Source organism: Sus scrofa, chromosome 3 (assembly GCF_000003025.6).
Source record: "Sus scrofa isolate TJ Tabasco breed Duroc chromosome 3, Sscrofa11.1, whole genome shotgun sequence".
NCBI lineage: Eukaryota > Metazoa > Chordata > Mammalia > Artiodactyla > Suidae > Sus > Sus scrofa.
Genome location: NC_010445.4, coordinates 25,116,228 through 25,128,156, shown reverse-complemented (window position 1 = coordinate 25,128,156; position 11,929 = coordinate 25,116,228). Strand labels below are relative to the sequence as shown.

The following is an 11,929-nucleotide window of genomic DNA, read 5'->3' as shown; positions in this document are numbered from 1 at the left end:
GCATCTTCTGTTACACAAAAACAGAATTTCCTGCCAAGCCTTCCATATAACCTGCTTGTTTGTAATTACTTTTGTCTTTCGTTTTCTCTCAATCCTATAAAACCTCCATCTTTAGTCTTTTAAAGTATCTCCTATATCCTCTCTTTCAATGAAATTTCCTTCCATTGCTGACAAGGACTGAAAACTATTTACCCGAGAGCCGGATTTTTAAAGAGGAAGGACTAGCTTGGTGACAAGGTTTGTCTGATGTCATCTGCTGAGCTATTTATAGGCAGGGCCTACAGCTTCTCACCAAGCTGATCTCTGGCCATCTCTGCCTCAGGACTCTGGCCTCTAATTCACCAGGATTTCTGAACCTGCTGCTCTTTCCCAGGGGGAAACATTACTATCACAGGGGCCCTAGTAGAAAATGACCTCAAATTTAGGGCATTTTTTATTTTCAAAGTAGAGAAAATTTTTAAAATTACAATGATTTAATCCATTGTATGGAAACATTCTGTCCCTTGACCCCCTGAGGAATGAAGCAGTCAGTCCCTGCCTCCCTCAGGTCTTTGATGCTGAAGCTAGAGTTAGATAACTATAACTCAAATTCGGTGGTCCTTGGAAGTTCCCCTGCGGCACAGCAGGTTAGGGACAACTGTGGCACGATCCGCAACTGCAGCTCAGGGTCAATCCCTGACCCGGGAACAGCCACACGTCCCAGGTATAGCCAAAAAAAAATTCAGTTGTTCTTTTAGCAATACCCTCACTGCCTTATAGCTTTTAATGTGACTTACTTAATAATCCAGTATTCAGGGATTTGGGATTGTGACCATCTTTCCAGCTCACATGAGTAACATTCTTATTTGGAATAAACAGTTGACAGAGCAGTTCTGTTAATTTTCATTTTCTTTCTCCTTGGAAAAAGCTGTATTTTTTTTTTTTTTTTTTGGTCTTTTGTCTTCTTAGGGCCACTCCCTCGGCAGATGGAGGTTCCCAGGCTAGGGGTCTCATTGGAGCTGTCACTGCCAGCCTACACCACAGCCACAGCAACGCCAGATCCAAGCCACGTTTGCGACCTACACCACAGCTCACGGCAATGCCGGATCTTTAACCCACTGAGCGAGGCCAGGAATCAAACCCATAACCTCACGGTTCCTAGTCACATTTGTTTCTGCTGTGCCATGACACGAACTCCTGTATTTCTTTAAAAAAAGAAAGAAAGAAAAAAAAAAAAAAAACAGCTTTGAATCTACCTACTTAAGAGCTAACAGAGAGTGGCTCCTCCTCACTGTCTCTTTATTGCAGACCCGGAGAGCTCCCCTTTTGCACTTACTCTCTAGGATCACTTAGATGATTTACCGATCTCAGAATTCAGAGGCTTCAATCAGAATTTGATTGGCTCCAAGTTCCCATGAAGAAACAAGTTTTCTGGAATATGTTTATTTGGTTCTCAGACGCCTCATGCAGGAAAAATCAAAGCTCCCAAGTCAAGATATTTCTTCTAGTGAAGAGGCAGGGAAGCCAGGCCAGACACATGAAGACTCTCAAAAAAGCCATATGTCTTTGCTCATTTATGGACTGACCAATGGAATGCCCTGGAAATAGCCACTTAAAGCCAAAGAGCTACATGAGAGAGTTGTTGAGAATATATGAAGAATTTGATTTTTATCTCCCTCAGGATTATCTTCCAGCTGGCCGTGGGGAGAAACAGCAATTAACTAGAAATTTCTGGGATATGGTTGTTGGAACTATGCATCTCTTCTAAGATTCTACATCCCAACATAGCCACATCCTTGGCAAGGAGACAGCATGAAGCAGGGTAAAAGTACGGATTCTAGTGCCAGAGAGACTCAACAGACTAGGAAAGAAGCAATTAAAGTTCAGTAACAGTTATGGAAAAATAATAGGAAAAAAAAAAAGCCACAAAGGAGCTTTAGCCACATGACTAAAGGTCTCGGTTGGAATCCCACTGCCTGGGTTCAAATCTGGGCTCCACTGTTTTAGTGGCTATCTGATTTGAGGATATTACTTTCTCTATATCGTAGTTTCCACAGCCATAAAAATAAGGATATTAATACTAACCCACTTTATGAGACTGCTCTGAAGTACCTGGCTCATAGCAAAGGCTCCATTAATATAACAGTCAGCATCATCACCATCTCATGTGACTCTCAAGAAGGAAAGCTAGGTTGTCGTCAGGAATGAAATTCCTTTTATTTTCTGTGTTGGGGCAGATGCTATCAGTTATCTAGCTGGCACAGAGAGGCCACTCCTCGGTTTATCCAGTGCTTCTGGGACATGTCTGTTGGGAGTTCAATGGATAGGACATAGTTGGTAGAGTGGCCTGTGGTGGAGAGGGTGCCTCTCCGGGCACTTGTTTTGTAGACTGGACACACATAGATGTTCTGATGCAGGAACATTGCACTTTTCCCAGGTTTCAGCCAAATGATGGGCAGTGGATCATAGAGGATTTTGGGGAGAGACTCCCCCAGCTGCATCGTCTTCCTGTCCCAACGGGCACCTTCTAGGAAGAGTCCTTTTATGTAGGCACCATCTTCTGGGTTATTCTCCATGGACATTTCATGTGAGGTTACCTGGAAGACAGGAAGCTGTGAGTTCTGCTCCCTGCCATCTTCTTAAATGGGGCAACATTAAGAGATTGAAAATGTGCAAGCTGGCTTTAATTGTCTGCCTTTCCCAGGATGCATCTCCCAGGACACTGGGGCTTATCTGATAATATTCCTGCCTGCTACGTGGGCCAGACTGTATTTCCAGTTAGCATGCTGCCCTTATATGTATAAGAGAATAAGGGAATAGAGGGTGGGGGGTAGAATTATGTGCAGCAGAAAACACAAACTCCATTTAAAATAATTCAAATTATTATTATTATTTTGCTTTTTAGGGCCGCACCTGCAGCATATGGAAGTTCCTAGGTGAGGGGTTAAATCAGAGCTGCAGCTGCAGCCTAGGCCACAGCTTGTGGCAATACCGGATCCTTAACCCCCTGAGCGAGGCCAGGGATCAGACCCACATCTTCATGGATACCAGTCAGATTCTTAACCCACCGAGCCACATCAAGAACTCCAAAATCACTGGAATTCTAATCTTTTTGCTATTATTAATGGAATGTTTTTCCCATTTCTAAGTATTTATCACTAGAATAGGAAAGGGCTATTTTTTTTTTTTGTATATTTAACAAGTATCCAGTAATCTTACAAATTCTATTAATTCTGATAGGTGTGGTTTCAGAGTCTCTTAGGATTTCTAGGTATACAATCATTGCAACATCAAAAAAGGATGGTTTTTTTCTCTTGCCAGTGTTTATTCCAGTTATTTTGTTTCCTTATTGTATTAATTTTGGCTTAGCATTGTCTTCAGAGGCCAATCGAGTTAAGTTCATTTATAAACCAAATTAAGACCTAGTCAATCAGTTTGTGATTTCTGGACTAGATGAGCTCAATGGATCTTTCCATTGAATTTAAAACTGCTTTATAACAAGAGTTCATCTTACTCCTTTCTCTCCAGTATGGACTGGGTGATGCTGGACTACTGGCCATTCCTTTGACTGTAAGCAAAGCACTATACAGGACCATTAGCATCCTTTCAAATGAAGAGTCCACCGTGTTGAACAGTGTGGAGGATGCTTCCATTTCTCTTGATATGATGGTGACAGAATTTTCCTCTGGAAAATTCCTTTTTATATAGAGACAAGGCCTTGGGAATCCTCTGATTCTGTCAGGAATAACTTTTAGAGCAACTTTTATTTTATTTTATTTTTAAACTTTTTGCCTTTTCTAGGGCCGCTCCTGCGGCATATGGAGGATCCCAGACTAGGGGTCTAATTGGAGCTGTAGCCGCCGGCCTACACCAGAGCCACAGCAATGCAGGATCCGATCTGCGTCTGCGACCTACACCACAGCTCACGGCAACACCAGGTCCTTAACCCACCGTGAGCGAGGCCAGGGATTGAATCTGCAACCTCATGGTTCCTCGTTGGATTCGTTAACCACTGAGCCACGACAGGAAATCCTAGAGCAACTTTAAATCATGCTAAATACTTCCTTTGTACCATCTTGGAAGCACTTGAGCCTTAACACATCCAAATGTTTGGACTCAAGGAAATGGACAACACTGCTTTCTCTGGTTGGCCCTTCGAGCTTGTCTAACCCAAAAGAACCCCTACCTCAAATTCAAATCCGATGTGGTCAATGGGGATGGTGTATTTCCGAGCATAATTCTGAGAGACACCCGTCAAAAAAGACTGTGTGAAGTAGAATCCGGAGATCCAAAAGACCACAGGGGGCCCGTGGTCAATCCATTCCTGGAGAACCGCAGAAATAAAAATATGAAGTCAACGACACATCAAAGAGAGTTCAAAGGCAGGTAGAAGAAAGCTTTTTCTCATTTTTCTTAAAACAGTCATTCCTCTCAGTGTAGCTTATATTTTCCCACTTTGAAATGAAAGCACAAAGAAATATATTTCTACTCTAAGAAAAGCACAGGTGCAAGATGGTGTCAGGGAGGTAAAAGAGAGTCACTACTACAGCTGCAGAGAATGTGTGTCTTGTCTAAACTGAGCAATAGCCACTCATCTCCAGCAATAGTTGCCATGTGGGACTGCAGGCCCATTGTTTCAGGTCTTCCTTTTTTTGCAGGTCAAACATCTGTATTTTGATGTGTAATGATCCAGTATTTAGAACCTAGCTCAAACATTTAAAAATTACCAAGCAGCCAAACCAGATCTATTTATTAGCTAGATATGGCCCATGAGCCACCAGTTTGTGACATTTATTCCAGTTCCTAGTCCTGCCTCTATAGGCTATAATCTTTTCAAGGATTTTGAAAAGTCCCTCCTGTCCTCAACCCTGGTAAGACTATTTCCAGTAGATGCTCAATCCAGATGCTGTGTGGCTGCCTGCCCTACTCCCTCTGCCTCTAACCTGTCATTTCAGGATGTCTTCTCCACCTAAATGAGAACACCAGGTACCCAGTTAACCCTGACTCCCAGGTACCTGGAAGAAGGCCAGGCGGGCCAGCAGGTCAGTCACATAACCTCCCAGGGGCTTCAGGGATGGGTAGGACTTGGCCATCCACATAGCTGGCACTTTACCCACAAGCACGCTACTGAAGACATCCTCCAGCTCTGAGGACATCAGGACCTGCCCTTTAATAGCACGGCCAAGACTGATGAGGCTTCCACGAACTACTTTGGTCAATCTGCAAGAACAAAGGGATAGACTCAGCCTGGCTCTCCAGTAACCTCATTCTATCTCAAGTTACACTGATTCCAAATCTCCTTTGACTTTTCCTCCCTTTAAAACGTCAGATAATTAGGAGTTCCCATCGTGGCGCAGAGGAAACGAATCCAACTAGGAACCATGAGGTTGCGGGTTTAATCCCTGGCCTTACTCAGTGGGCTAAGGATCTGGCGTTGCTGTGAGCTGTGGGGTAGGTCACAGATGCGGCTCTGATCTGGCATTGCTGTGGCCCTGGCGTAGGCCGTCGGCAACAGCTCCATTTTGACCCCTAGCCTGGGAACCTCCATATGCCACGAGTGCCGCCCTAAAAAGACAAAAAAAAAAAAAAAAATCAGATATTAATATACATTCATGATAGAAGAACCATAAAATGAGAAAACATTAAGTCATCCATTATCTCACCACCGAAAGATTAATGTCTATCTTTTTAGATTTTTCTATATTTGTAAACAATATTTTTTAATGGGACCATCCTATATATTTTTATTTTATTTTATTTTATTTGTCTTTTTGCTATTTCTTGGGCCGCTCCCACGGCATATGGAGGTTCCCAGGCTAGGGGTCTAATCGGAGCTGTAGCCACAGGCCTACGCCAGAGGCACAGCAACACAGGATCCGAGCCGCGTCTGCAACCTATACCACAGCTCACAGCAACGCCGGATCGTTAACCCACTGAGCAAGGGCAGGGACCGAACCCTCGACCTCATGGTTCCTAGTCGGATTCGTTAACCACTGCGCCACGATGGGAACTCCCTATATATATTTTTATAATTTGTTTTTCTCTCTTAGCATGCAGGGGACAGCTTTCCAATTCAGTAAGACCTAACTAAATCATCCTTTTTAATGACTGCAAGTTGTTCCATTTTAAACTATTCCCCTATTGTTGAAACGTATTGTTTCTAGATTATTGTCACTGCAAACAACATTATTAAGAACATCCATCTATATCAATCTTTGGGGAAATTTATAATGATTTTCTTACAAAAAGAATTTCTGGGTCAAAGGGAAATGCAGTCTTAAGGCTTCTGATCTATATTGCCAAAGCTGTTCTTTTTACAGACTATGAGAAAAGGCAGCTAAAGGACAGCCTGAGAGATGCCCAGATCACCTGCCTCTGTTATGAGGCCTCAACATACCCAGAGGGAATTCACTTGAGTGCCAAAGAAACTGCTACTAGAGAGACTGTCATGTCCAAAGGTTTATGGAATCCAAGCTAAGGGGACATGAGAATGATCAAATACAAGACAGGGATTCCTGGAGAGTTCCTGTCATGGCAGAGCAGAAACAAATCCGACTAAGAACCATGACGTCGTGGGTTTGATCCTGACCTCACTTAGTGGGTTAATGATCTGGTCAGCAGCTATAGCTCCGATTAGACCTCTAGCCTGGAACTCCATATGCCAGGGGTATGGCCCTAAAAAAGCAAAAAAAAAAAAAAAAAAAAAGGAATTCCTTGGGAGTTCCTGTCGTGGCGCAGTGGTTAACGAATCCAACTAGGAACCATGAGGTTACGGGTTCGATCCCTGCCCTTGCTCAGTGGGTTAACGATCTGGCGTTGCCGTGAGCTGTGGTGTAGGTTGCAGATGCGGCTCGGATCCTGCGTTGCTGTGCCTCTGGCATAGGCTGGTGGCTACAGCTCCGATTAGACCCCTAGCCTGGGAACCTCCACATGCCGTGGGAGCGGCCCAAGAAATGCCAAAAAAAAAGAATTCCTAGATGTGCAATCACTAAACATTTATATTAAGAGGAATTTAAGGTTCAGACATGTGCTTGACTGAGAAGTCAAGGGCTAAACCATCCTCTGAAGGATTATACTGCAGTCCTCTAACTATTGTACCTAAAGACCTACTTGCAAAAGTTTTCTTTCTATTCTTGCAACTATGAGCTCTGCTAGTTTCAAGGTTTTCAGTACACCAGGAAGGAACATTTGCCCCAGAAGACACAATAATGCTTCCCCTGCATTGGAAGCTGACCTGTTATTTCAGGCTTCTCATTCCACTGGGTAAATAGGGAGGGGAAAAAAAAAAAGGTAGTGGGGAGGATGATGTTGGTGTATTGCCCAACTTTATTAATCCTGAGCATCACTGGAATGTAAGATTGCAGTTACCCTGTTCTCTTATGTTACAATGGCCAGTAGCAAAAGCCAGTGAAAGCCCCTGCAATCACTAAGAGCTCCGATGACCTTAGGGGAGAATGAGTAGTAGAGGAGGAAAGCCTTTTGGCCTGGTGTCTGGGTAAATGAGGACTACATCCCATAATACCAAGGCATCTGACTCAAGATCCTTGACTCACGCCCCATACTTTGCTTAGTTGCTCATGTAGCCAACTGCCTACTTACTCTGGGAATAACCCTAAGACCGAGGAAGCCAAGAAATTCTTAGACGACTTCTTCCAGTTCCCTAGTCCTTCAGAGTCGGGGCTGTCCCTAACACAGAGCAATGACCAATGAGGCAGAATGGAAACGGAGCAATGACCAATGAGGCAGAATGGAAACAACAGCATTTAGAGAATCTGGAGCAGCGAGAACCTTGACTTAGAGGCAGAAGTGATAAGTTTCCTCATCTAGCCTAGATGATATTTGGGCACACTTTAGTTTGACTATTTGGAAATCAAATCAAGGTGGTCCCACCGGGCTCTGTGCTCTAGCACCTGGAGGAGAAGTGAGCAGGGACCAGACTTGAAGGCCAGAGACCCTTAGTCCTATAGCCATCCTATAAATGCCCCTCTTCCCACTGTGGTAGAGGCAACAGGATGAACTTCTCCCCACTCCTTTCTGTGTTTACTGTGAATTCATATAGTGGCTAAGTGCTTGCCCCTGGAATCAGACAGAGCAGGTTCAAACTCAGTTCTGCGGTAGAATGTGTGACCTTGAGCAAGTTACTTAGCCCTTCTAGGTCTTAGTTTTTTCATCAGTAAAGGGGGATTACCAACTGTGCACATTTTAAAAGACTACTCTGTGGTTCGAATGAAAAAGCATGAGGTTTGAGTTCTTGGAGCCATTTCTGGCACTGAAGCCTCAATAAAAGTGGCTTTACTGATTCCTTTTACAGTTAGCCTGTGCTTGGTTGATTTTAACCCCACTTTACAGATGTCACATGAATGAATGAGAGATAATGAATAGAAGAAAGGCCTATGGGCCAACACAGGCTGGGATGGCTCTCTTTATGGCTCTTCCTATGGGTGAGGCAAACCAACTTCCTCTGCATAGCAACCCTTATCAAATCTCCTTCCATTTACTGCCCGTTAGATCCTACTCCTTAGGCTCTAACTCCCAGGATCCAAGTAAGACCATGCAGCCCACCTGTTGAATCTGATGAGCTCTTGCCTTAGGACCGTGTTCATAGATTCTTCATAGACCACAGGGTACAACTTCATGACCAATTCCAGGTCAAAGTCACTGGGAAGCTTGGAGAGTATGTCCTGGGCCAGCTCCTCAACCACTTCCTTAAAAAGCAAGCAGTAGAGAGGTGAATGAAAAACAAGGCCCATGGGCTGTGGCTTTGTCTAGGTAAACCTGAAGCAGTGACCATTTGTCTTTTTAAACATAGTCTATAAGACCTTCCTGGAAACTCTCCTACAGAAGCCACATCTGCCTTGGGGGGAAAAAGGACACCCATCCCCCCACCAGCCTTCTGGAGGATATCACCTCAGTGAAAAATCTGAACAATGAGAGCCCTTTTCTCACAGGTGGAGCAAGGGCCTGAGGGCCAGGCAGAGAATTCCTGCTCAGCCAGGTAGCCTTGGGGCAGTGCTGAGCCCTGCAGAATTCCTTTTGTCTTCAAGGTCACCCCTGGGAGACATCTCCCGAGGCTCTGACAGCAGGCCCCTTAGGACCAGTTCCTGGGACAGATGGGATTTTTCTCAGTGCTGGTGACATGGACACCTGGGAAAGCAAGAGGCCATTCCTCAGCATTAAGAATAGCCCACAGGAGGAGTTCCGGTTGTAGCGCAGCAGAAACAAATCTGACTAGGAACCATGAGGTTGTGGGTTCCATCCCTGGCCTTGCTCAGTGGGTTAAGGAGCTGGTGTTGCTGTGAGCTGTGGTGTAGGTTGCAGACGCGGCTTGGATCCCGCATTGCTGTGGCTCTGGCGTAGGTCGGCGGCCACAGCTCCAGTTCAACCCCAGCCTGGGAACCTCCATATGCCATGACCCTAAAAAAAAAAAAAGAAAAGAATAGCCCACAGCAGTGAATTTAGTCAAGCAGTGAGGGGAACACACCTAGGGGGAGAGGAGGAAGAGGAGGAAGAGGACCCGAGTGTGGGAGAGACAGACAGCTCTGCCATCCTGTGGCTCTGGAGGCTGGAATGTACACTTTCCCTTTTCTTACTGTGAAGGGAATTTCCATTCCTAAGCTGAGAAACCCAAACCAGACTGCTGAATCTTCACACATATTACCACTTAAGGCACTATGAACCAAATCAAGAAATTAAATGCAATTCTTTTACACTAAACACAAAAATAAAATGGATTCAAGGCCCAAATACAAGACCAGATCCTATAAAACTCTTAGAGGAAAACAGGCAGAACACTCCGACACAAACTGCAGCAACATCTTTTTTGGATCCACTTCTTAGAGTAATGAAAATAAAAACAAAAATGAATAAATGAGACCTAATTAAGCTTAAAAGCTTTTGCATAGCAACAGAAACCATAAACAAAATGCAAAGACAAATGCACAGGATGGGAGAAAATACTTGCAAATGAAGTGGCTGACAAGGGATTAATCTCCAAAATATACAAACAGCTCTATATTAAAAAAACAAAAAACCCAATCAAAAATGGGCAGAAGATCTAAATACAGATGGCCAAAGAGCACAAGAAAAGATGCTCAAGATTGCTAATTGTGGGCTCTTCTCTTTTTTTTTTTAGGGTCTCACCCGTAGCATACGGAGGTTCCCAGGGTAGGGGTCAAATCGGAGCTACAGCTGCCAGCCTAAGCAATAGCCACAGGTACACCAGATCTGAGCCGCGTTTGTGACCTACACAGCAGCTCATGGCAATGCCAGGATCCTTAACCCACTGAGCAAGGCCAGGTATTGAACCCTCAACCTCATGATTCCCAGTCGGATTTGTTTCTACTGTGCCATAATGGGAACTCCTGATTGGAATTTTTTTAATAAATGTTTTTTAAGCAAAGGAGATTTCGTTTTCAATATTTTGTAAATGGAACACAAATGATGTGTGGCTATAGCGATGAATCATGAAGATTATATAGGAAGAGTTGACATTTTGGAAACACTGGTGCTCTTCCAGTTTAGGATTTACGGACTCTCAGCATTACCAGAGCACCCATGCCCTTCCTCAGAGGTCTGCCAGGTCTCCACTTTTCTGCCTTCTTGGTCATCGCCCACAACCCTGCATGCCCACTGAATGGAAACTTGCCTGGGAAATTGAATTTCAGCCTGGTTACCTGAGGGGACTTGCCACTCCCTCCTGACTGCCTAGGGAGGGTCAGCAGGACCCCTTGAAACAGCTGGTTGGTTTCCTGGTTGTCTTTGGTGATGTCAGCATTCTCGTGGAGGCCAAACACTTCTGGGTGGGCTGTGATAGGGAGGTTCCTGAGATAATCGATATAGGACTGGAAGGGAAAACTTCAGTTGGTATAAGTTCAGGTGGGGTTTGCCCAGACTAGACCCAAGCAGGAATCACACAGCACGCACGCATGCGCGCGCGCGCGCGCACACACACACACACACAACACACACACACACACTGGACTGACATATTCCAAGCTCTTCCTCATACACCTTTCTGGGGAGTGAGCATGAATATGAAGGTAGACAGGCTGAGCAGCTCCACTCCCACCTCTGACTTCCTGACCACTCCCTCAGCAGTCTTAGGAACTGGATACAAAGCTAGATTAGGATCCAGGCAGAACCGGATTTGGAGCCTAGCTCCATCTTAAACTAACTGTGTAACCTTGAGTTAGTCACCTGAAAGCCCAATTTCCTTATCTGTAAGTGGGAAAATACACGAGGTCAAGATGGAATAAGACCTTGGCATGTAACAGGTGTTCAATAAAAGTAAGCCTTTTGCATCCTTTCTTCAGAGTTTTTGTTTTCTTCTTCGCTTTATTATTCTCCCATCCAGTTTTTCTGTCCCTCCCTTTGCCGTCTTCTGAACCTTTGTTTTCAAGCAGCAATTTCCAGCCTGTTCACTACCAAGGCTTCATCTTAACCACCCCTCCCTAGTCTCCCCAGATGGACCCCATGTTTTGAAAGATCTTGCTTACCAAATGCCCAGCATTCATTACACCATAATAATGTCTCTCTAGCAGGCTTTTTGAAAGGTTGGAAATAGCTTATGGACCTGAGTCAGGAAGCCTAAGCTCTCCCTGAACCTTCCCTGGACACATTACTTTCCTAGCCAAAGGGAGACTGCCAAGCCCCTCTGGGGACAGAGGGGCCTGTCCCTCCCCTGCCCCTCACCTGGTAGGAGCCATGAGGAGGGATGTAGTAAGTGTCTCCAGGAGCAAGACGGTAATGGTCCTGATCAATTTCCTTACAGTAGAACGTGGACAGAAGCGATAGCAGGAGCCTCCTGTCTTTGTCATCGGTCACTCTGCCTCCGTAATTACATTCCCCTGCAGACAACCGACAGAGGAGGAGGTTGGGTCCATAATGAAGTTGGTCATTAACCCAAGACAAAGGATTCATCCAGCCAAGGAACTCTGCTGAGACACAGGGC

At 44.8% G+C, this 11,929-nt stretch overlaps 1 protein-coding gene across 1 annotated transcript in view; it reads right to left on the bottom strand.

Moving 5' to 3' along the window:
• DNAH3 (dynein axonemal heavy chain 3) overlaps positions 1,140–11,929 on the bottom strand; it is a 215,858-nt gene continuing 205,068 nt past the window's right edge. The window contains 6 exon segments of the mRNA XM_021086503.1: positions 1,140–2,576; positions 4,166–4,303; positions 4,995–5,199; positions 8,542–8,684; positions 10,653–10,820; positions 11,671–11,825. Of these exon segments, the coding sequence (XP_020942162.1) occupies positions 2,223–2,576; positions 4,166–4,303; positions 4,995–5,199; positions 8,542–8,684; positions 10,653–10,820; positions 11,671–11,825 (1,163 nt within the window). The 3' untranslated portion in view covers positions 1,140–2,222.